This window comes from Acinonyx jubatus, chromosome B4 (genome assembly GCF_027475565.1).
Source record: "Acinonyx jubatus isolate Ajub_Pintada_27869175 chromosome B4, VMU_Ajub_asm_v1.0, whole genome shotgun sequence".
Lineage (NCBI taxonomy): Eukaryota > Metazoa > Chordata > Mammalia > Carnivora > Felidae > Acinonyx > Acinonyx jubatus.
Genome location: NC_069387.1, coordinates 99,383,027 through 99,409,324, shown reverse-complemented (window position 1 = coordinate 99,409,324; position 26,298 = coordinate 99,383,027). Strand labels below are relative to the sequence as shown.

At 35.3% G+C, this 26,298-nt stretch overlaps 1 protein-coding gene across 6 annotated transcripts in view; it reads right to left on the bottom strand.

The window, feature by feature from the left end:
• NAV3 (neuron navigator 3) overlaps positions 1 to 26,298 on the bottom strand; it is a 373,689-nt gene that overhangs the window by 225,593 nt on the left and 121,798 nt on the right. For all 6 annotated transcript variants that reach the window (XM_027071189.2, XM_027071190.2, XM_027071191.2 and 3 more), the window contains exons 2-5: positions 25,014 to 25,131; positions 24,313 to 24,365; positions 5,918 to 5,990; positions 3,238 to 3,421 (exon numbers count right to left, since the gene is read on the bottom strand). In XM_027071189.2, the coding sequence (XP_026926990.2) occupies positions 3,238 to 3,421; positions 5,918 to 5,990; positions 24,313 to 24,365; positions 25,014 to 25,131 (428 nt within the window). The remainder of the gene's footprint in view (positions 1 to 3,237; positions 3,422 to 5,917; positions 5,991 to 24,312; positions 24,366 to 25,013; positions 25,132 to 26,298) is intronic.

Below are 26,298 nucleotides of genomic sequence, written 5' to 3'. Positions count from 1 at the left end.
CAGGCCACACAATTAGGCAGTGGGAGAACTGGGATCCAGGTTCAGGCAGTTTGATTCTAGAGGCAAGTTTCTTGTTGCCACCTGAGCAGGATACACACACTTACACACACACACACACACACACACACACACACACACACACACACACGCACACATGCAGGTATGCTCTCATGTATGTGAGCCTACATACCCACAAACATGCACACGAAAGTGGAGAAAGAGCTGAGAAACCAAAAAAGGAGACTCTGTTACCCACACTCGATTCCTCTTGGTCCATGTTTTATTTTCTCTCTTGTATACTTATTAACGTTTAGGTCAAAGTGTCTGTTTAAATGAAAGATGTTCCAAATGATTGAAAACATTTGGAGCTATTTTTAAAATAGCAAAACCAAGTTACAAATTCTTAATGTATAAAATACTCTGGGAATATATACAGTTACATCAATTTATTTTAAATAAACAAAAAGAATAAAACAAAATAAAACTCTCACTGAACTGAAACAATGTGCCCTTAAAATTTTTTTGGAGTTGACAGAGAAAAATATAAGAACATTTTCTGGCTAAATATCCAGAATACTATAGCAACCAGTTATTTAAGCTATTTATTTGGGAAGAGATTTAGAATCAACAGAAAGGCTTCATAAATCATGACTCATGACTCACACTTCAGGAGAATGAAGATAAATGTGTCACTGGGTTATTTTTTTCTGCATTAATTATCTTGGTTCTACTATAAAGACATATAGGAGATATCCTTTCTTATGTATATTATCACTACGGGCTTTTGAAAAATACATACAACGATTGTTGTACATAAGTCCACATAAATTCTAATTCATAGGCCATTCTCTGACCAAATCTATACAAATGGAAATAAGTATTAATGTTTGAAATAATATTCTTCAAAACATATAATAAATTCTATTAAAATTAAGACTTGTAGCCCCTCTACATCAGAGACATAAGTGCTATATTTACTACAGCAAGTACTCCACATTTATAAATTATTGGTCTAGAAAGTAATTAAAAGTAATTAAATTTATCATAAGAAAAAATTATTTAGGAGTGTGCCTCAGTCTTAAAGGATACCAGTGAAAAGAATACTCCTCAAAACCTTTCAGAGAAAAAAATAAGCAGGCTCTCCCCAAAATGGTGTAAAATTACCATGCCTGCTATATAGGGTTTTGTATCTTAAAAAAACACAATTCCATAACAGTCATGCATATCCAGTAAGAATGAGAAAAACAATCTCCCCAAAAGGGTCATAACCACTGAGAACTTCTGGGCAAGAAATTCCACATGGCAGATACAGAAATAGAATGAGGTAAAGCAAAGACAAATGATACTCCATATCACTTCCAGAGGTCACATGTTTTCTACAATACATACCACTTAACTTCCTATGTTTTTTCCACTACTATTCCTGCCTTTTGTCCGTGGTTTAAGTAACTTACACCAAACTCTAGGAATTATTATTTCTGGCAGTTTTTACAACCTAGATCTCTTTCTACCAACTCCTCCAAATAATAATACATAAAAAAAAGCTATTTCCTTCCCCCACTCCTCTCCATTCTTAAGGAAATCCAAAGAACTTACTCTGTATTTTTTTTCACTTTGACTTTTGCATAATTTCACTTACATCATAAATAGCCCAGACGAGCTTAAAGAACAGAAACATATCTGCATTGAGTAATGAGAAATATCTTTTATCACTCCATGAACTCTGTAGTATACCCTATATTTTTTGATAAAATTCTAATTTTTCTATATCGATTTAATAATTCATTAGTGAATAAAATCTGCCAAAGGGAATAGAGTTTACATGTTCATATAGAGAAAAGAAATATTGCCTAATGTGAAGAAAGGGCTAGTTGACAGGTGAAAGAGAAGAAGATTTCTGAACTGTTGAATATTTGACAATAAGGATGGGGCGTGTGCTTTGTGAATGTAATTTGGACTTTAACTTTTTGAGTCAATACTAAATATCAAAAACAAATTCAAGGTAAACTGAGTGTTACTAAGTTTCAGGTTTGTCTTCTAAGATGGAAAAAGTTACATATTTACATATGTTTGATATGTATATATACTCTTCAACATGGTGAGTATTTTCATATTGGACATTCACCCCACTAAAGAGAAACAATCAGCTATTTACACAATAGAGCTAATGACCTGATACCCTGGTCATTGATGAGGAAAAAGTGAGCAGTATGCATGAAACTTGTTAACTTAATTTCATTCTGTGATGATTTTTTGATGTGTCAACTCAGTCCCACTTATTCAATCAAACACTAATCTAGGTGCTGCTGTGAAAGTATTTTGTGGATGTGGCTAAAATCCACAGCAGCTGACTTTAAGAGAGATTATCCGAGATAATCTGGGTAGGTCTGATTCCCCACTTGAAAGGTCTTAAGAGCAGGATGGAAGCTTACTTGAGAGAAGAAATTCCACCTGTATATAAAAGTTTTGGCTCATGCTGAGAGAAGTTCAGCCTGCCTTTCCTGCTCGGCTGCCTTTAGGATTTCAGACTTGCCTAGGGAGTCCCCATGATCATGTAAACCAATTCTTCACAATAAATCTCTTAATCCCTTATTGGTTCTGCTTCTCTGGCTGAACCCTGACTGATAGAAAGTCCAAATTGGAAAACGGCAGTAAAGGAAGGGTAAGGAAGGTGCCATGATTTGTCAGCACCTCACCCCAGGCTGTGTCTACAATGAGCCAACAGTATCAAGTCAGACGAACACATACATGTGTGTTTATAAATACACACACACACACACAATCATACATTAAAAACAGTATGTCCCCAAACACTCAAATCCCTATGTTTAACAGATCTGAAACTTCTGACAGACTTAATGAATTTATCAAAAGACTCAAAGATAATTGAGTAGAGAGTAGGAGTACAGAGTAGGACTCAATAGCACATTCTAAGTAATAATTTGCAGAAGGAAATAACCCGCCACATCGCTGACAAAAAAGACATTTCACACACTTTGATACAAACCATAATCATCTCTAGAAAACAAACACAAATATTGCATCCCCGAAGTGATAAATGTTGTTCATCCAACCAAAAGAAAAGTGGTTTTAACTTGTGTCACATTAGTCAAAAAATATCATAACACTGATACAACGACATAAATCGGTTTTTCAAACTCACAAACAAAAACTCATTTAAAAACAAGTTGTATCTAGACACGTTGATTCCAAACACATCTCTGCTTCCCTCCTTACCTGGACTGCATATCTTGCTGGCTTTTGGCCTGACTGGCTTCTGCCTGAGGGGAGGCGTGGCTGACTGGCTGCTGAAGCTCCACCAAGGATTGGTAATACTGTTGCTGATGGTGTTGTTGCTGCTTGTAGCGAGACAAACTGAAAAACAGCCCTAGAATGGCTTTTAAGTTTCCATTTCTTATTTCTGTATCAAAGGGAAAATATACAAACAGTAAACACATACAAATGAATGTGGTTTTCCTTTTTATTATTTGTTTTACAACTGAAATTCTAGTTGCCATTGTCTTAGACTAAATCTGTGAAGATGGAAATGCAACGAGAGTCTCTCAGTCACTTGTGAATTTCTGACACGTAGCATTTCCGAATAGCTCGGAGCTTCAGGGACTGAGTCACGGGATGGGGGGTACAGAGAACAAAACTTGGATGAGCAATACTCTTTGCTGATCCTTAACTGCAATTTTTCTGGAGTTTGCTTCTTCCTACAAACGGGCTGTCTTGTGCTGATCATTTGATTAGCACTCTGCTGCCCTCACAAATACACAGCTGTTATCAACATAGTGATGGCTCTGAAGTGGAGAAAAAAAGCCACCTAAATGTTGGTTGTCCTGCATTATAAATCAGGATGGTATGGGTGTACTTTGTAATGGCAACTGGATTTATAGCAGTCCTAAATCACCCAACAATAAATTTATTAATATAGCTATCTATCTATAAATATAGATAGATGGACGTAGATAGATATATCGTACACATATATATCATAAAGTCAACATCGTATTAATTTTTAATACTCCAATTCTTTTATTTATAACTCATATTATATTTTAACAAATAATAAAGACCATGACATTAGATAACATAACTGAATAAATGTAAATGTATAAATCCTATTAGAAATACATCAAGCTCCTTTATAAACGTTTCTAATATTGAATAAAAAGTTAAATGTACAAAGTAAGCTACAATCTGACTCTAGCTTTTTTTCTCTTGTAGTTATAACTTAAAACTTAGGAGTAGAGATGGAAGTAAAGTCTGAAATAAGGCTATGAAACCTATAATCACATTCTAAATAAAACATGCTGTTGGCAATAAAATATACATCCTCCTGTGAGGTCAGGGTTTTATGCCTCCTTTTTGTAGTTTAGGGGCATTAACAAACTATTCTGATTTCTTGCTCTCTGATGGTTTATAAATGTCACATGGAGTCCACAGTGGCATTATTCATATACAATGAGAATGAGAATCCTGTCCCCGCCAAACCTTCTCACAGTGGCCATGATATAGAAGAATTAGTCTGATCGATAAGAGGCTACAGTAAGAAAGTATTAATGTTCACATGTACCCCTGGATGATCATAGCGGTTTTAAAAAAATCTCTGGTTTTATTAATATGCATATTTAATTAATTTAGAAAATCATTTTGAGCATTCATATACTTTTAGAAGATAAATGAAGACCAATGGGTTTATGTTAATAAAGGATGTCCCATGAAAAGGAAGAGACATAAAAAGAACAAACTGGAGCCTTTCTAACCTGCTTTTAACCACTAAAAAAGTGAAATATTTTCCTGGGGAATTTTATAACTTCTATTCAAAATTATAGAACCATCAGTTAGGTTTGAACCTAAACTTGTTGGCCACCAAATGAGTAATTTAATATTATGCAACATATATAAATGTAAAAGATAAAAGAAATTTAAAACAACAAAAATAAATATAGAACAAAAATTGGGAAAGCTCAATAATTCTACTAAATGTTCACTGTATTTCAGAAGCCACATAATTCCTTTTTCCAATGACAGCAAAAATTTTAAAACAGAGGTGTCTGATATTTCTAGTATGTGTCGGGTAAAAGGCTATTCGGAGAAAATAATCATAGTAGAAACATTAACAGATCTAAATTGTCAGAGTATATACAAGTATTAAGCAGAATATTTATATATAAATTAACATTCTAATAAGATGGTTTTTGTTAATGCAGATCTCAAAGGATTTGCTATTTCATAATTTTAACAACTAGATTTCATTAATAACACTTGAAAAGTTTTCCTAAAAATATATGTGAAAGAGAAAGTCTCAGAAAAAAACAATGACAGTACCAGTTCAGTCTTTTCCCACTTTTCTGTATTTTAATGATGATCTTTTAAGCCTTTAATGACTTTAAAGCTTTTATATATAACAGTTATTAAATATTGTTAGTGCTAATTATTTAAGACCTCATGATGCGTAATTTAAGCTCACCAAATATTTCAACTAGGACTACCAATTTTATATTATAGAAATTTTATTGACAAAATAATATTTTCAAATTAATTATACTATTTTTACCTGCATTTAGGTCCACTATTACATAGCGTTATCTATGTATACATCTATCCCTCTACTTAAGACTCCAAAAATACTATACACTGGTAATAACATAAAGATTTTTTGTTAATCTACACCTCTCTCATACACTTATTCATGTAAGTAACAGTTTTGGCAAAATATGAAACATATATAAATAATTAAAGCATACATTAATAACCACTGCGTTTATGTTTCTATTATTTTGGAAACTTTACTGATTTCCTTTATATATTAAGAAGCTTTGTGCTCCCACTTTGCTTGTAATACAAAAAAAATTTTTTTTTTTTTTTTACAAACTTAGGTGTTATTTGTGACAACTATGCCTTTTCTTACCTTCAGCAGATAGACCTTGAACATTTACTCCTCTGGCTGCTAGAAAACTAAGGCAGACATCAACATTTTCAATCTGTAATATGAAAAGCAGTGAAAAAGCAACTTAGAGGGTTATTTTTAAATAAACAAATGAGCTAAAATGAAACCAGAGAGTAAGATAAAGAAAGAATGAATACTTTACATTCATTTCATACTACAGATCTTTACCAGAGTTTAACTAGAAGTTTTCCAGCTAACTGAAGAACGAATATAAAGCTCGCATTGTCCAGTGTGGTATTTACAAACAATTCATAGAGGCCTGATCAAGAATGGCATTCTTACAAATTAGCAACCCACCTACTTAACATAAATCTGGATTTTGTGCTTCACAAATAAGTCTCAACGAAAGCATCCATAGAAGAAGACTGTTGCTTATGCAAGTTACAGAATGTTCAGATGTAGGTAATTGAGATTCAATCAGTGAGATTTGGTAATATGCCAGAAGGGTTGATACAGCATGAAAGAAATAAAGCGAATTTTCATCTTAAATCATAGCAAGTCTTTATTTTTAAAACTGTATTTGTATTTCTACAATTGTATATTCCTCTGATTAAATAAATATAGGTATTGGCTTTGTAATGTAAAATTGTGATGCCAGGGTGCCTAGGTAGCTCAGCTGACTCTTGGTTTCGGCTCACGGTTTATGGGTTCCAGCCCCACGTTGGGCTCTGTGCTGACAGCATGAAGCCTCTTGGGATTCTCTCTCTCCCTCTCACTCTCCCTCTCTCTCTACCCCTCTCCTGCTTGCTCTTTCTTTCCAAATAAATAAATCAACTGAAAAAAAAAATGTGATGCCATGGCTTTTAAACAGTTTGTTTTGATATGATTACTAGCTTGTAACCATTTAGAATGATATGCAAACAAAAAACATAAAACAAAACCCAAACAAACAAACAAAACCCAAATGACTGATTTATGTTACTTTACAGGTTGACCTCAATACTGACCATCATGTTATACAACAAAGTTAAACAGCTAAGAATTTGTAAAAGAGTATAGGAAACTAGAGAGTCCTGTTTCTTTATGAGTCATCTCCCTGGGTTGTTTTGGTATTCCATAAATCTTGGAGTTCTAAAGTAAATAGAAGATTTAAAGTTAATCCTTGGCAAGGTATTGTTTTCTGTCATATTAAATTATCATCCAAATCTATGCATATGGACATACAAAGTTCTGCCAATGTCCTCTCTAGCTTAGCTTCACAGCAAGGTCAAAGTGTCTCTTAGAGAAAAGAAAAAGAAAAAAAAAGAGATTAAAAACCTGTCCTTATAAAATGGACAACAATTTACATTCCATTTTAAATGTAATTTTATGCAAAACTAAATTAATAACATTCAATTAGATATTCTTTGCTTAAAAATGCAGCCAAGATCTACACATTTGTTTTGTGAAAAATGATTTTACGGATTTATTTCAAAATAAGTTTTACTAAAAAACAAAAAGTAAGTTTTATTTAAATTATTCTATTGAAACAATAGATTTGAAGTCACTAAGTCCAACAGGATCAAACAGACCTTGTTTGCTCATTAGCATGTGAATATCCAATAATGCTAAGGTGCTGAAATATATTTTACATTCTTTATTTACATTTCACTTTGCTACTATAAAATAAGACTTGGAAGGAAGGAATTGAGGAGGAAGGAAAAGAAATGGGAAAAAGATGATATTCTATTGTATCCATCTAAAATATTCTTTTGAACTTTTTTTCCAGGACCATTACAAACAAGTAAAAAAAAACACACTAAATAATTACTGTGGTCTAATACTGAGAAAGAGAATTGAACTGAATATTTTCAAACATTCACCCTAATAGTCTTGCTGTTGTTAACTCCATAGCAATTATATACCTTTTACAGAAAATAGGAAGATTCCTGATCCAAACATACATAATTTACAGCAAAATGTTCACAGGCTATTATTGCCTAAATTTCAGTTATTTTTATTATACCTGAACAGATTAATTCACTGTAAGAATCACAAAAGGTTAATAGATAGAGTCTGTCATTAAGAATGTAAGATAGGTTTTTTGTTTTTGTTTTTTCTTTTTGTTTTTGTTTTTTGGCTACCTTTGAAACCACTTAAAAGCAAACTGGTGCCTGGAGTGGGTATCAGAGACCAAGAGCTCTTTCAGCATGCACCATAAATTAGAAAGGAAAATAAAAGGGCCCTAAAAGAGTAGAGGAAAAAATATTTAAAATGCATTCTATATTCCTTACATAGTTGATTTATCAGGGGCTTTCAACATTTTGGGATATTCCTTTATAGTTATTCATTATGAGTACCAACAATTCAAGATAGTTAATTCAGTTCTGCATTACTGGTATAGTAGTTAAGTAACAGCAATAGAACAAGTAGTTGAATACTTAATTTCCAGTAGGACTATTAAAGCCTACTCTATTATAATATATTCAATGATATTTGTTTATATATTCAGGCATGGGGTTTTTGAGACTTCAAGTCCCTGGAACATAGGAACTACATTTTGTTGACTCATGTAGTTTCAGCAACCTCAGATGGTGTTTAGTATCTGATAGGTGCTCAGTGCACACTTCAGGAAGAATAGAGGTAAAAAGGAGCAGTGGCCAGCCCATCCCTGTACTTTTGGAAGAAAGGAGTGGAGGGGTGGTGGGGGGAGAGAAAAGGAGGAAATGGGGAGGAAAGGGGAGGGGAGAGACATCATTTGATTCAGAGTATACAGGTTCAATTATCTTTGGGATTTTTAAAAATATACTAATTCTCTGTGCCTGACTCCAGACAATATAAATCAGAAATTCTGTGGGTTGGGGCTGAACATCAATTTGTTGTCAGATTTTAGCTCCCAGGGTCAGCCTACCTTCCTCTTTACAGATTAAGCAACTGACCTGCAGAGATCTCATATAAAGATGAGCAGAGGAAGCCAATAAAAGAGTGTATACTTTTTATCCCCAGTTTACATGAAATCCAAGATGTGTAAAAGTAAATAATGAAAACAAAATCAGAATAGTGATGAACTTTGGAAGGGTAAAGTCTGGAAATCTGCAGGAGGGGACCAGGCATGCTGAAAGTGTCCTTTGTTCTGATCCGAGTGTGACAACACAGGTATATACATTTTAAAAAAGCGATCACCTATATACTTGAGATTGGAGTATTTTTTATACTTTCCATGTCTTTATTAACCTCAATTCATATTAGAGTACTTTACACTCTTTTATGTATGTTTTACTTCAATTAAAAATAAAAATAAAATGATCAGCCCCTATTTTATTGAAAATATAGGCATATAATGGGTGCCTTGTATGAAGGCTTGATGGGTGGCTGTTGCAAGTAATTAAGTGAATGACGATGGTGTTTAAGACAATGGTGGTGGCTGTGAAGGTGAGCCAGATTCTGGACGTAAGTTAAAGAAATCTGGTGGGAAGATATGGCCTGTAAGAGGAAGTGAGGAGTCAAGGATGACCATGATACTATAGAATTCATGCATTTTACATCTTATGCCTGTGGTATTTTATATACCTTATAGCAGGAATACAGAAAAATTCATTCTCAGTTCTGTGGGCACCACCCTTCTCATATGGCTCAAGAAAAAGTCCCATCCATACCTCCTAGTCACTCTAAGACTTTTATTCATTTATCTACTACTACGTCATGCACAATTTGTTGGGTCTATTTGTGGCTTACGTTTCATTGGCCCAGAACACCCATATTGCCTCCCTCTTCCTGTTCAATTTAAGCATGGCTACATAAAATATATAAAAATATTGACTTTGTAATAAAAATAAAACAAAGTTTCTAAGTTATAAATCTACTCAATAACATCCAATTTCTAAGTTCTAAATCCAGTAATAAGATCTAGTCGGAGGTTTCAAAATGTTTGGGTGCACTGAGCCTTGAGGCTTTTGGTTGTATGAAAATATCTGATGTTATCACAATGTCTAAACAAAAAGACAATTTTCCTCGAATAAATACAAAAATAGACTGCTGTATGTTTTCCTTACTGAAGACACAAATTCAATAGAAATTGGTTCATATTTTTACCTCAGTAGTTTCTATTTGTATAATTAATATTAGTATTTTGGAGCACTATCATTTAATTGTGTTTATGTTTTATAAAATCAAACCCTTAACTTATTCATTCATCAAGCATTTATTCAACTTATTTTATGCATGGAATTATGCTCAGTGTTGCAAACATAAATTTCAAGACATAGCCATGACCCTTGGATCTTTTCTAAAGAGCACTGACTCATTTGCAATATTTTCCACACTCTTGTGAAAAATCAAAGGCATTTTTCAAAAACAAATTTCGCTGATCATCTAATTTTATAAATGTACATTTATCTTGAGCCTTGTGAACTTGCTAAATATGAGCATGCATATTGCTAAATCACAAATTGAGTTTCAAATGAGGAAGAGAAGGGTTTTCATGATTTTCACTTACAAAAGCTGTAGATAGTCATCAGTGTATTTGTGCCTTCAAAAATTTTTAACCCTGAGGGTCAATATATATTTTCAACATTAAACGTAGTGAGAGGATATATTGGAAATATTTATATTTTTTCATAAGCTATTCCAAAAAATGCAGAATTTTAATTAGCACATTTCTTTATAAGCTGCATGTTTTATGACACCTAGCCTTTTAGTATTTTTACCATGAAACTGGTATAATCTGTTTTGGAAAGTCTGACTGGAGGCATCTTTCACAATATTAACAAGGTTCTATCCTGTCCATTCACATGTTTCTTTCACTTTTAGTTATCGATACTTAATTAAAAATATATTTAGGTCCTAAATATCTGGGTATGATTAATATCAACTTTATAGTTTGTCATTAAATTTAACATCAGCACCAACACTTAACAATGAATGAGAAATTCATTCAGCAACGATTGACTGTTTATTACATGCAAAGAGCTTTGCTAGATGGTGAAGGGATATAAAAATGAACTATAAAGTCTTTGCCTTTGTGAGCTTATAAAATAGCTGGAGACAAAAAAAGATTCATAAACCATCACAACACAAGGCATAATATGATAAATTCTAAAAAAGGATTATAAACAATATTTTTTGGCAGTAGAGAGAATGGACTTATCAATTTTCACTACAGACCCGGGAAAAGCTTCATAGAAGAACAATCATTTAAACTTGAGGGCTAAGTTTGACTTTGATAAGGTAGACAGGTATCAGAAGGAGGGCCGGTCATGCCCATCAGAGTTCCCAAGAGCAAAATTGCTCCATGAGAAAAGAGCATGCCAGTCTTTACTCTCTGCAGTTATGTTTACAAAGCTGAATTTTAGCTGGAATTGAAAAGCCTCTATTGCCCCTTGGATTCTGAAAACACTGCAGTATAAAAAGTTAAATAACTGTAAACCAGGTAGCAGACATAATCCTTCAAAGTTTGAGTTCTCTCTACAAATGCAATGCATCCCGGTTAGGGCATGTCTGAAGTGCCAGATAATGCTGTTATGAATCATACATAGAGAATGTCTACAAGAATATAGACTAAATTTAACTTTTGTTATCTCTGGATGGTACATTCTCTTGTGACTTGCGCTATTTTTGATTAACTACACATCTTATTTTTTCATTATAAATGTGTACTGGTAGTGTCACTATATAAATGAAATAAATGTGATTTCAACCAAAAAGAAAAAAAAAAAGGTAAAATTGCTCAGTGTGAGTGAACTCCTGTCCCATCACGAAATTCAAACAGTAATATAAATTTTAGCCAAAGGTTTTAATCAGATACAAATTCATCTGGAGAATTTTTAAAATGCAGTCATGTTTCTGCATTGATTAAAATTCTTCATGTTTATTTTAATTCATGTATTTAACAATTAACTATTCAATGAGCATGTCTGGGTCCTTAAAAATATATAGTTTTATAGGAGAGAGAAGCAATTCCAATGTAATGCAAGGAATGTTATGGCCAGAAAAACACAGACTCCTGGAGAAGCATGAACAAAGGCCTATTCCTGACCAGAGGTCAAGTAACTAGGGAAGGAGAAAGTTATCAGTAACTAAGACTTAACTAACACTTAGAAAGATATCTTCATCTGAAGTTGCCATTACTATACCATTTTATACTGAGAAAGACGCTGATCAGAGCATTCAATTGACAGCCTCAAAGTCACAAAGAGAGAATATATCAAAACTAGAGCCATGTCATTAACCCCCACATTTTTCTCCTTAAAAGGAAGACTGAGCTAGTCGCTGAAAGGAAGAGTTAACCAAATAAGAGGATGTGGTATGAGGTGAGTCCAAGGAAGGAACACTGTCTGAACTGGCCATGATTGAGAAACACCGTACGTTAAAGGGCTGACAAAGAATTCAGAAGAGCCGGGAATATTGAGAGTAAAAGTCACCTAAATCTTTCTTCACTACTTCATTGTTTACCAATGTGAATAAAGGCTACTCCAAAAGGTGATAACCTTCAATCTGTTTCAAGATCCAAAGTAGGAGGAAAGATCATGCAGCAGGGACTCCAGGCATAAGCATCTTGAAATCTGGAGAATCTGGTGGCAGGAGAGAAGGCCATCAAGATAGACAGAGGGTTGCTGGAAAACATGTGCCATGCCCTGGTGGGAGTCTGGGCTCATCTCAAAGCCCGGGGAGCTAATGGTGTGTTTTATGCAAAAGAAAGAAATGTGCAGTGTTGCTTTGAAGACATGATCACACAGCACATACACAGATTTATTGACAGTAATAAAAGTTTCACACATCATTTTCTATTTATATTCTTTGCAATGCACTCTGATTTTTCAAAATTATACTTCAGTGTATTTCATTTTAAAATGTCATTTTTAACATATTGCCTTTACAACATACTAGGCAAAAAAAGCCCCATTTGGAAAAAACTCTATACTACATGTCACGAATTGAAGCAGGGAAAATGGCTTAGAAGCCACTTTTCTCCACCTCTCAATGACCTAGCACAGGGAGTTCACACAGAGTTTTAAGCACATAGGTTATTTACTCCAAATGCAAAACCCTTTTAATGTTCACCATCAACTGCAGTAAATTTTATACAATTTCTCCTATTCAATAGAGACTTGGGAAGATAACTTACTTTTAATAAATGTAATATTAATATTTAATAAAAATATTTAATAAAATAGCAGAGCCAGAATTCAAATTCAACCCTGTCAGTCTCCAATGAACTTGAGCTTTCTTCCACACTAAGCTTTCTACCACTGTAATTTAGACGTTCATTTAAAAGAATTTTTTTAGGGGTATCTGGGTGGCTCAGTTGGTTAAGCATTCGACGTCAGCTCAGGTCATGATCTCCCGGTTTGTGAGTTCAAGCCCCGCGTTGGGCTCTGTGCTGATAGTTCAGAGCCTGGAGCCTGCTTCAGATTCTGTGTCTCCCTCTCTCTCTGTCCCTACCCTGCTCATGCTCTGTCTCGCTCTGTCTCTCAAAAATAAATAAATGGTAAATTTTTTTTTAAAAAATTTAATGCTCATTTACTTTGAGACAGAGAGAGAGAGAGAGAGAGAGAGAGAGAGAGAGAAAAGCATGAATGGGGGAGGGGCAGAGAGAAGGAGACAGAGAAGTGAAGCAAACTCCAGGCTCCGAACTATCAGTGCAGAGCCTGATGTGGGGCTCAAACTCACAAACTGCAAGATCATGACCTGAGCTAAAGTCAGATGCTAACCCACTGGGCCACCCAGGCACTTACATGTAATTTAGACATTCTGACTAAGACATTTCCAGCCTCTGACTCAAGCTCTCTACATGACTGACAGATAGCCAGGACCCAGCGCCTGGCACAAAATAAGTGCTCAATAAATATCTGGTTGAATGTAAAGATGAAATTGTGTAGTATGAGGGGAAAGACAGAAATAGTATGCAAAATCCACTCGTTCTGTATAAATTCTAAGTTCACAAAGTTTAAATGCTTCCAAATTAATTCTCAAATATCCAATGTACTTTTATATGCTGGCATATTGACATATAGAATGACTGATGTGGCCACAAGCCAAAGAATACTGGCAGTCTCCAGAAGTTAGAAAAGACAAGGAATAGGATTTCTCCTACAGTTTCAGAAGGGAGCACTGAACTGCTGATACCTTCATTTTGGCCTTGTCATACTGATTGTAGACTTCTGGCCTCCAGAACTGTGTGAGCTTAAATTTCTTTTGCTTTAAGCCACCAAGTTTGTGATAATTTGTAACAGCAACCAGAGGTAATTAAAACAATTTTCTACTCGATAGAGCAGTAGACATAAAGAAACTTTAGCAAAGCTAAGGATGAGCTGGGATCCGTGAGCAGGCACATTTCCAGGCTCTGCCCTCTGAGTTTTGATTTGTTAAGACTTTGGGGAGGGAAGGTAAAACATGCAGTTTGGATAGTTGCCTCCTGTCACTGCAATGCTAACCCACCCACTTCCCTTTTCCATTTCAAGTTACTTTGTGTTGTGGGATAGAGAGAGGCAGAGGGGATAGTAATTTTGTTTCACTCATCCCTTTCTTTTTGTGCTGAGTGGTCTGTGGTTAGATTCAAGGAGTCAGTTTAGTAATGAAGCAGTAAGTATAATAATTGAAAGTTTTTCGGTCAAGTAAAACTGGGTTAGCATCCTACTTATGCAATTTATACAAGGTAAAAAATTTGCTAAGTGTTTACTCTCCTGAAGCCTCTGCTTCCTTATCCATGGGATTTTTAATCCATGGGATTAAAAATATTTTCCACATAATATACGAGGATTAAAGATATTTATAAAGAGCCGAGTTCCATACTAGGCGTCGGTGTATGTGTGTATGTGTATATATCTACATATACGTGGATATATCTAATATATATATTATATCCATAATGGAAATGCTTTATGTAAACATATATATTCTATAACAGAATCTATGTGTGTATGTGTGATTAGACAGATGTATATGTATAGTGTATATATATACATATATATAGGTATGGATACAGATATGGAAACTCCATTAGTATTTTATCAGATAAAAATTATTTTTTCTTTAAAATTCTACTATTCTAACTGGCTTGGTAATTAGAGAATAATAAATATTGTTTAATATTTTTTACAAATATAAAATTATAAATATTACCGCAGTACTTGTCGAGCTGAAGATATACTGTGTGGGTTTTAATGAATTCTTACTTTTCAGTTTGTTTCAGAAGACAAAACAAAACAAAGAATCTTACTATGAGGTTATAAAATTTTTCTAAACTTAAATAACGCAAACTTCTATATAGGACTAAAGTTACTTATAACAACTAATTATTTGCCAAATGCATAATGTTACCACAAATCTATGCACTCTTATTTAGCTCACATACCCACACCCTCTCCCAAACTAACCAAAGTTTATATTCCTTCCATACGTAGGAAAAATAAGTATGGTATTAAAGAAAAATAATGTATATTATAAGCTTGGGGGTAAGGGAAGAAAGAGGGACCAAAACATTAAAGAAGGAAGAGAGAGAGAGAGAGAGAGAGAGAGAGAGAGAGGAGGAGGAAGACAAAGAGGAAGAATAGAAAGAGGAGGAGGAGGGGTGGAGGGGTTGAAAATCCAAAGACTTGAATTCTTCTGTTAAGCTTATTTATTAGTAAGTTTAAGCAATTTGGTCTTGACTCAGATAAACATGAGACCAAACACTGGTTCCTCTCCAGGCAGGCTCAGTGAGACCCCATTCCTTTGTCTGTTTGCTAAAATACTACGTAAAAACTGCAAGCCAATCATCTAGCATAGCACCCAATATACATGACTGACATTTAATCATTCATGTCGATCAGTAAGTGATGCTGATATTGCTGAATGCTGTACAATTTGGTTTCTATGATATGATTTCACAAAATGTTTTGCTAGGTTTGAAACATGGCTAACACAATCAATTGGGCAATATGATTTTTCAGAGGCATTCCATGTATTTTTGTCTGTGTCTATCCACATCTGTCAGTTTAACTGACTTTATATTAAAATCATTTAAACATAATTAATAAAGCAGCTACTTTGGGTGTATCTACTGACTTTCCAATAATTTATCTCATTCAAAATAAACTTTTCAGATGATTATACTGAGATCAGATGAATAAGATTCTCCCTAATTCATTTCCTTTTTCTCTTTTTATAGAAGTAATTTTTAGAGCATCATTTACTCTAATAGGTTTTAACAGATTTAAAAAGAGTTCTTATTTAAAATGGTCTCATATCTTAGTATATTATTTGCCTAACTACCAGTTTTTAAAATCGTTCCACTATTGGGGTGTCTGGATGGCTCAGTCAGTTAAGTGTCTGACTTCAGCTTGGGTCATGATCTCACACTCTGTGAGTTTGAGTCCTGCGTCGGGCTCTGTGCTGACAGCTCAGAGCCTGGAGCCTGCTTCAGATTCTGTGTCTTCCCCTCCCTCTGCCCCTCCCCTGCTCATGCTCTGTCTCTCTCTGTCTCAAAAATAAATAAAAACACTAAAAAACCCTTTAAAATTAAAAAATAAAATTGTTCCACTGTTAGGTATTTTACCACTGATTACTATAAGTGATAATTAAAAAAAAATTTTTTTTGAGAGAGTGAGTGAGAAAGGGAGGGGCAGAGAGAGAAGGAGACACAGAATCTGAAGCAGGTTTCAGGTTCTGAGCTGTCAGCACAGAGCTCGACACAGGGCTCGAACCCACGAACGGTGAGATCATACCTGAACCGAAGTCCAGTGCTTAACTGACTGATGCACCCAGATGCCCCTGTAAGTGGTAATTTTCTAATAAATTTCAAGAAGGGGATTGAAAAACATGGAGGGGAAAGTCCTTTTAAAAAAGACCAGATTATTGAAGGTAATAAAAACTAAATTTATGAAAGGATTGTTACAAAATATGCTTTCTAACACTAGGTATGATTGTACTTTGTGTTTACTGGGATATTGGCCTAGAGGTAGGAAACAATTAACAGTAATTAAGTTAAAGATATCAGAATAAAGAACATGCTAAATGTTTAAGAAAGTGATATTCAAATATATAGTTGAAATATTAACTATAGTTCACAATGGTTATACATACATATATAAAGCTTACTAATTTTCCTCAAATAAAATAAAAAACATATATTCTCTCCAAAAAAGAAAGAAAAACAAATTATACTGAATCCAGAATCCAATTCAGAATTGTCACTTTATTTAAAAAGAATTCTTTGTAAAAAATGAATGGGGTGCCTGGGTAGTTCAGTTGGTTGAGGGTCTGACGCTTGATATCAGCTCAGGTCATGATCCCAGAGTCATGGGATAGAGCTCCAGTTGGGCTCTGTGCTGGGCCGGAGGCTGTGTTAAGATTCTCTCTCTCCCTCTGCCCCTCTCCCCTGCTCACACACTCTAAATAAATAAATAAATAGATAGATAGATAGATAGATAGATAGATAAATTCTTTGCAAAGTTACTTACTTTATTTCAATTCCTTTGTTTTTTAAAGTTTATTTCTTTTTGAGAGAGAAAGAGGGAGCATCCATATGAGTGGAGGAGGGGCAGAGAGAGAGAGGAAGAGAGAGAATCCCACGCAGGCTCTGCACTCTCAGCACAGAGCCTGATGTGGGGCTCGATCCCACGAACTGTGAGATCATGACCTGAGCTGAAGTCAAGATTTGGATGCCTCACCAACTGAGCTACCCAGGAACCCCACTTTATTCCAATTTCTATTTGTCCTACTAATAGCACAAACCAATTTAAATATTGATATTCATGAGAACATTTAAAATGTGTATTCCATAATATGAAGTTAATACAGAAAAGCATTCTTGTGTTCTCAACATTTATTTAACTTCCTTAATATTTATTTATTTTGGGGCAAGAGCAAGCAGGGGGGGGCAGAGAGAAGGGGACAGAGGATCCGAAGCAGGCTCCACGCCAACAGGCTGACAGCAGTGAACCTGATGAGCAGCTGGAAGTCATGAGCTGCAAGATTAGGACCTGGGAGCTGAAGTCGGATGCTCAACAGCCTAAGCCATGCAGGTGCCCCAACATTTATTTAATTTAATAGCAGACCAGACAACTTCCATAAAAATATAATTCTCATGCTATTACCGTTTTTCTTTTAAATTAGATTTAATATAATTTAGGAAATATCTTTCTCACCTTACTATGAATATACTTTTAAAAAGCTATAAAGAGCTAAACCCCAAATATACTTCTAAAACACTGAACAGGAGCCATGGTGTTTGCTGTTTTTAAATCAATCTAGCAAGTCAGAGTTCTATTGGTCTAATTTCCTCAATGCAGAAATGACCAGAGACTGAGCATTCACTGGATATTTTTCTCGGTCACAGAGTGACAACTGAATTCCAGTGACTACTGTCCTTTCAGTGTAACACCCCTCCTTTCAATCCTTCAAGTCCTTCGTTTGAACTTTAAATGCTAGTACACAGAGCAACTTCTAGAGACACATTCAGTTTTAAAAATCATCAGGATATTGTAATAACTTAAGTGTACATTTCTTAACACTGGTAGTTTATTCTTTTGTTCCAAAGTGTGAGCCTATATGAAAAGAATGAAATTAAATAGAAAACCTCAAAGTAGAAATTTCCATTTAGCATTTCGTTAGAGATCAGAGCTATATTTGTAGTAAAGCATTTGTCTTCATTAAGCTATCTTTTTCCAGCCATTCCAGAAGTTGAACAGTTTCAAAAATGGCAGGGGATCATGTGAATGGACTAACTTAGCAATATTCCACTCCTCTGAGTCATAGTGCGAGAATCCTGCAGTGTGCCATTTATAAGATTTTATTAAACCTTTAAGAGCATTCCAATATTTTATCTCTTCCCTATTTGGTTAGAAACCTCATCTTCCTATCTTACCTAAATAGGTCCTTTATGAGAGAACCAATTACAAGCAGTAAACTTTAAAGGACAGAATACTGATAAAAGCACCAAATATGTTTACTAGGAAGAATAGTTTCACTGTACAGATGAGTGCAAACTATTGAAATGGGATAAAGATGCCAATAAAATCCATCATGTTATTATTCTGGAAGTCACAACGTTGTGGGACTTGGGACTGGAGAGTTAAGGGAGAATGAACCTATTTTTTGTTTTTGTTTTTGTTTTTTTTATCTTCTAGGAACAAAAAGGGGTAAGAGGCACAGGGATAAACATTCCCCAAATCACCATCTCAGAAAATTTTAAACAACATGGTATGTTCAAAGGAAGATGGAAAGTTGTGGCTGAAAACAATGGAGCTCTTACCGTGAGATAATGGGAGGAGCCAGCAAAAAGGAAGGACAGGCTGTGAAGCACATTTGTCACATCCTCAGCTATACCGTAGAATCAGAATTTTGGCTTACTTCACATAAACACAGTTTCTAATCCCTCTACCGCATGTGTGAAGATCCTTAAATGTAATGGTCTATTTTAAACTAAAGGAAAATTTGTCTTCAAAACAACTTTTCCCCCACGTGTCTTACATTTTTGTCTAAGAACCTAGCACTTGTGCCTCAGCATTTCAAATACATGTTGGGCATTTTCTGCTATTTTTAATCTGCTAGGCATTCTGGACATTCCTAGTATTTATAGGTTACTAATTTATTTCCTCGCGTAATCTCACCAAAGTGTGGCATGCAGCATATATTTTGAATTCTGAAACCACCCACCTAGAAATTACTCAACAGGTGCTATCCATATCAGTAACTTCATCTTTGGATAAGGTTAAATATAGTGTTGAATAAGCTCCTTCAAACTGAGTTCTGTTTTTCAGGATGAGTTTAGTCTCAGCTCATTAAGGAAGATAACTATGACTTTGAGACTTAGAATAAACATGAATCAAAATCTTCCAAAAATTACACTAATAAATTGGTGCATTGACTAGCTCATATTTCTCTTAAACATATGTTCTTTGGCCCACTTGAAAGAATTACTGTTTTCTTCATCTATTTCTTTTTTTTTGTCAACGTTTATTTATTTTTGGGACAGAGACAGACAGAGCATGAACGGGGGAGGGGCAGAGAGAGAGGGAGACACAGAATCAGAAACAGGCTCCAGGCTCTGAGCCATCAGCCCAGAGCCTGACGCGGGGCTCGAACTCACGGACCGCGAGATCGTGACCTGAGCTGAAGTCGGAAGCTTAATCGACTGCGCCACCCAGGTGCCCCTCTTCATCTATTTCAAGACAACATACGTGAGTTTTTCTATAAGGTATTATAATTAGAGAATCCCATGGAAAAGTGCATATTATTATTCTCTAATACTCTGCAGTTATGTTATTGATGAACTCCTTCAATTTCTATTTAATCCATTTTCAGGTACCTTCATTTCATGCAATCATATCCCCTTGTGACATGACACAAAGGAAATGTACCCTCATTCTTTTCCAACATTAAATCTTCTACCCAGGGGGCGCCTGGGTGGCTCAATCAGTTAAGCATCGAACTTTGGCTTAGGTCATGATCTGGAGGTCCACAGGTTCGAGCCCCGTGTCGGGCTCTGTGCTGACAGCTTAGAGCCTGAAGCCTGCTTCAGATTCTGTCTCCCTCTCTCTCTTCCCCTCCCCTGCTAGCACTCTGTCTCTCTCAAAAATACATAAACATTAAAAAAAATTTTAATCTTCTACACAGACTTCAAATTTATTCCTTTGCCACTTGCTTTAGGATTTGGCATCATCTTTTGTCTCCCCAGTCCCCTGGATTCTTCTCTCTCCTTACTGCTTCCTCCTCCTCTGCCTATTTCCCTCCTTCCAAAAGCTCCCCTCACCCTTCCTTCCTCTCAAACTATAGCTATATTTTTGTTTTTCTCTTCAACAGGAAATTCCTAGAAAGATTATCCAAATCTCAATAGACAGGGGCACCTCTCTTACTCCTTAATTAACACATGGTCACCCTATAGAAGACATTTGCATCAAGGTCATTAATGCCTGCCTAATTGCTAGAACCAACTTCTTTGTTGAGGTACAACAACTAGTTGGCTAAGTAGCATTTGACAACATCCACCGCATTCTGCTCATCTTACTTTGCCCCATCTCACTGGGTTAGTCCAAGTACTCTAGTTGAAGCTACTCTAGCTACCCTAAGGATCAATAATCCCCATCTGTGGATCCATCCTCTTAAAGATGGGCTCACTCTCTCACTACTCTTCCCTATTTCTGATTCCTACACCTTTGCTCATCACATACATATTGATATTCCCCAGTGTGAGAACCTCAAATCTCTCCCCTCCTGACTTTATACAGGCCTTCTGTTGAAATCTCATCCTTTTTCCATGACTTCAATCATTACCTGTGCACTAGCTATATTCTCCCTAACACCTTATTGTGACCTTCAGGAACACATGCCTAATTGCCTGAAGTCACCTCCTACTTGATGTTCCAACGGATAGGTCAAGCTTTACTTTCAAAGTATGAATTTGTCATCTTCCCCCTTCTACCTTTAGTCTGTTTTCTCCCTCTGTAGTAATCACGTCTAATAGTAACTTCTCAGGAGAAACTGTGGGAACATTCATCCTCCCTATATTCGTCATCTCCCGTCCCACACCCAAATGAAGATTTAACGCATATTCTACAATTCCCAGAAAGCATCTAGGATGATTTTTTTAAATACTTACATCAGATCATGCCACAGCCAGCTTTAAAAGTCCTCAAAAGGCTCCTCAACCAACCCCATACTTTACCCTGTGTGATCAGACTTCCATCGTCCCATACAAACACCTCACTGCACTCAAGCCACAGTGGACTCCCGTCACAGTACTTCTGTTCTTACCTATGCAGCACTGTTGCTATTATTTGTTTCAATATTTGCTCCTTTGATCCTCAAGGGTCCCTCAATCTGGTAGCTCAGGTGCTCAGCAAATATTGGCTAAATATGAATTACCTGACTACTATTCATCAAAATATTCATCAATATATTGTAGATTCATACCACAAGAGACTCTGTATTCTTAAAGGTTTAAAACCATCCAATAAAAGTTATCAAATTTGAAATTTAAATAATTTGTGACTACAAACAGGAGCATACCTAGTTTTTACTTTACCTTTCCTTATTCCACACAAACAGCAAGCACCATAAAAAATCAGATATTCAAAAGGATGTGGTCAAAGCAGTTTTGTGAGTAAGGATAGCACTCACTGTTATTAATGTTTCACCTCTTGGTTGTTAAGCAATAAAGAAACAGGCAACATCCTGTTTGGAATAGATATATGAAATTTATAAGAACTTCATGAGCCCAGTCATACTCTGTCATAATTCTCTTTCCCCTAATTTCTTGTCTCAGTTAAAGTCTGGATTTTTATCCATTAATAATATAGTGCCAATGCCAATTCTTAGGAATAGAGGCAAAAGTAATTCAACTAGAAAGCTCTATTTTTGTTATATGCATTATTCTGAATCAACACATGGAGGGCATGTCAACTTCAGATTCAAAATTCAACCACATCAGAAAAAAATGAGGATACAAGTCATTCTTAACTCAAAATCCAAAGTGATTCCAACTAATACTGTTTGGCTGGAAAAACTACCTTTTTCATAGCATCTACATCCCTCAGGCTTTGGTTTTTCTGGTGTGTGTGTGTGTGTGTGTGTGTGTGTGTGTGTATGTGTGTGTGTGTGTGTGTGTGTTAATCAAAAGCAGAAATATCAACACGACATGTATACTAGATGTTACATGACATTTGGGGGCTAATAAGGATTAGGAAGTAATAAAAAAATTAACAGAGTCTAATACTCATGAGAATGTTTTCACAGATTTGTAGAATCTTCAGTACAGATGTTTCAGATAAATATGTAAGGACTATATTCCTATCCATAGTTATGAACTTCGTAGTTTTTTTTTGTTTGTTTTGTTTTTTCTGTCATGAAATATTAGCTTGGCTGTTTATTGGATTCTCTGTAATCAGAATCAAACTGGAATGACAACAGACAAGACCTATTTTACTATCCAACACCTCCTTATAATTGAAATAATGAAAGTAAACCCAAGTGTTGAGTTTAAGAAACATAAAATATGATATTCAGGGACTATACAGATTTTTAATATAAAGCTCTAAAAAACGTTTAACATGTGTTAATTCATGAATATGTCTTAACAAAGTTTATAGCAGCACTATTATATTTCCATATCAGTTTTGGTAGTAAAGAATATCCATAATTACAGGTCATTATCATATCCTAATTAGGGTTCATTATACAGATGAAAAAGCTGAAACTCAGAGAGGTTACATCATTTTCCAATATCACACAGCTATTATTTTAGCAGGGTCTGAAGGTATTATAATTGCTTTCAGTAAAATTATAATTAATTTCCATAGTGCCATGCTTGTGCCCAGAATAATTAGATCAAGAAGTCCCCTTAAAACTGAATTATTTTACAGAAAATTGTTTTTTACCGAGATTTTTTTTCACAACAGTTATGCAGGGTTTATGTATTGTAATAGTGCCTGTGAGTGTTTATTAATCATATACACACACACACAGACACACACACACACAGACACAGACATACACACACACACACGACATGCTAGTTAATCACTCTTTAAGAATAAATTCCTTTTATTATTTTGGATTTCAGTTTTCTGACATTAAGTAAAGCAAGTCAGCACATCAAAAGAGTTCTCTTTTTTTCATTCTCCAATCCCTGACAATTGAGAAGTCATTACATTCACTTAAAATGTCTATTTTGTGCTAGAGTTTTGAAGGAAGGCTCATCTGATGGATTTTGGCTATCACTCCTGATTATATCTGCTGATATAACTTTAATGAAGGCATTTGTATTTCAGGTTGTCCTAGAAACTTCAGTTGTGGCTATTTAATAAATAGAGGGGTAAGTTTTTACCTCAGCAGTTTATCAATCTATTTTTTCATTATAAAACTTTAAACTTTACCAGTTGGTAAAGATAAAAAGAGAGATGGGAAAGGCACAGACCTCTAGATCAACAGCTTTCTGAAAAAGGCTATGAATCATATCTCATGATCAGTCACTGTTCAGAAAACGTCCAGCAGCATGCCTTTGGAGCTATTTCCAAAAGTGCTGAAGAGTCTCTGTGTTTACACTGGACTTTGTTATGAACAAGGAAAATACTATTTATGTATTTTTCAGATGCACATGGCCAGCTCTACTCTTCAAACCAGTTGTTCAGACAAAAAGGCTCCACTTAAAATTGGAAATGGGATTTACTGCCAGCAAGACCAGTATTAAATTATTCAGCCATCAGAGCAACAACAACAACAAAAAGTCAAGGATCTGATAAAACACCTGGAGACATGTTATTCAGGAGTCATCCATATTCAGCTGTGCTGATGCTATCATTTGCCCATAAACTGCACCCAAAGAAATACATATGATAGAATGTGATCGAATGGTTTCTTAAGCAGGAAGGCATGCAAAAGAAATTTCTAGTCCATTTACAAATGCAGTGTAATCAAAAGTGAAGGTAAGCATTATATTTTAAAATAAATTTGATTCTTACCATCTGAGATTGACTCCTAGGACATCCATTGATATCTTCAACTTTTTCATTTGCTAAAGCCAAGAAATAAAATAAAAGAGAGAAAAAAAGAATGACATGCTTAAGCAATGAAGTGAAACACAAAAAAAAGGAGACTAAGAAAACACAAAAACCAAAACCAAAACCAAAACAAGCACAATGCTGCTGCTACATTCACTCTGTCTCCCCAGCCGCGTACAAGAGGACACACTTGTTAGCCGCCGCCAATTCCATATGCACAAATCAGGCAAAAAAAAAAAAAAAAAAAGTGAGTGAGAAGGAAGTTGCTGCTAATTCTTTAGCCTGTGCCAAATGACTGCTGACATGAAACCTTTCACAATTGTCCCTGCTGGATCAGGATACAGTTTCAAGGAATCTCAGAGTGTATGAGTTGCCCTAGCTAACGAAATGCACACATGGGAGACATATGGTTTAATGAAGCGTTCATTTCTGACAATCCAGTGGATGTATAGATACAGTTCTAGCCATTTAAAAGTATAGCCAAACTGCTTTTTTCAAACATTCTCACATAAACATTTTTAATTAAATCACGGGAGGGCTACATTCATCTCAGAGACACAGGGACTAAGTTCATATGCATTCAACTTAAATTGTGTTTGACCAAGGCGGGTGGGGGGCGGGGGGAGAGACTTTCATGGTTTTTCCCAGAGGGCAGGTCTTACCAATGATCTGGATGATTTCGGCTAGCAGCACTCCATCTGCAATGTCTTGTTGCAAATCCTTGATCAGCCGCTTATGGCCTGATTTTGCTAGGTAGTGGTTGGCCCAGTCAGTGTAAATCTGTTGAACAGAGGGAGAGAAGAAGGGAGATGGTGTGAGAGAAAATAGAGACAATAAAAATGCTTAAGACAAATGTTGGATTCAAAGGGAAGCTATTCTGGATCACATTCCAGTTTAAGAAGTCATAGCTCAAAAGGAAATAGTTGTAAAATAATTTTATACAGCTCTCTCTCCCACTTATCTCTTGTTTCAAAGGAGGATGAGTCACTCTCTTTCAAAACTAGGGACTAGTCACTTGTGACACAGCAAAACTCCCTTCCCCAATGACTACCCAGGAAACTCCTGTTTGCAAATCAGTTGGGTTTTCACTCTTTCCCCTGCTTCTGTCCTATCGAAAATAATCCTGCCTGTCCTCGTAAAAGGAAATCACCTGTACTGATTTATACAGGAACCTATTATAAAAATTTCTGTTTCTCTAACACTTTATTAGATTTGTCATGTGAGATACTACATGTGACAATATTTTGGCAACGTGTTATAAAATAATTGCAAATGCCAAAGTTATTTTATTTGGACTGCCATCTCCCATTTAAGCCTCTTGAAATGTGTTTATATAAGAAAATAGAGGAAGCAAATATAGTTATTACATAGAAATCACAACATAGAGTGTAGGAGTGGATTATAAATCTCAAGATTGGCAATCTGTCATAAAGTAGAAGTGACTGAAAGTAAATTACGATATAAAGAAAAGCTGGAATTGTTCAAAAATTGTCACAAAAATAAAAATCTACTAATTTTTCAAATGTTATGGGACACCCCTAAGGTAATGTAATCTAAGTATAAGGAAATAAATAAGCATTAAGATGTTTCAATTTTACAGACCACTCTTTCAGATACATTAGTCAAGTTTATTACAAGGCAAACTATGGTATGTAATATGTAACAGAAGAACACAGTGTCTGAAATGATAACAGAGGAGGGGAATTGATTGAGAAATATACATATAAAAGTGTGTTAGAGAAGCACTGGAATTAGAACAGAGAACATAATGGAACCTGGGCATAAGAAGGGAAGGGAAGGGCCTTCCCCACAGAGAATACCAGTACAGAAGGGCAGAGTGGCAAAGGAATCAGGCACAGTTGGAAAATCTGTAATTAAGGCAGCAAGCCTTAATGAGGACAATTAGACTGAAGAGGTAACTTGCATCTTTTAGTCATAAGCACTGAA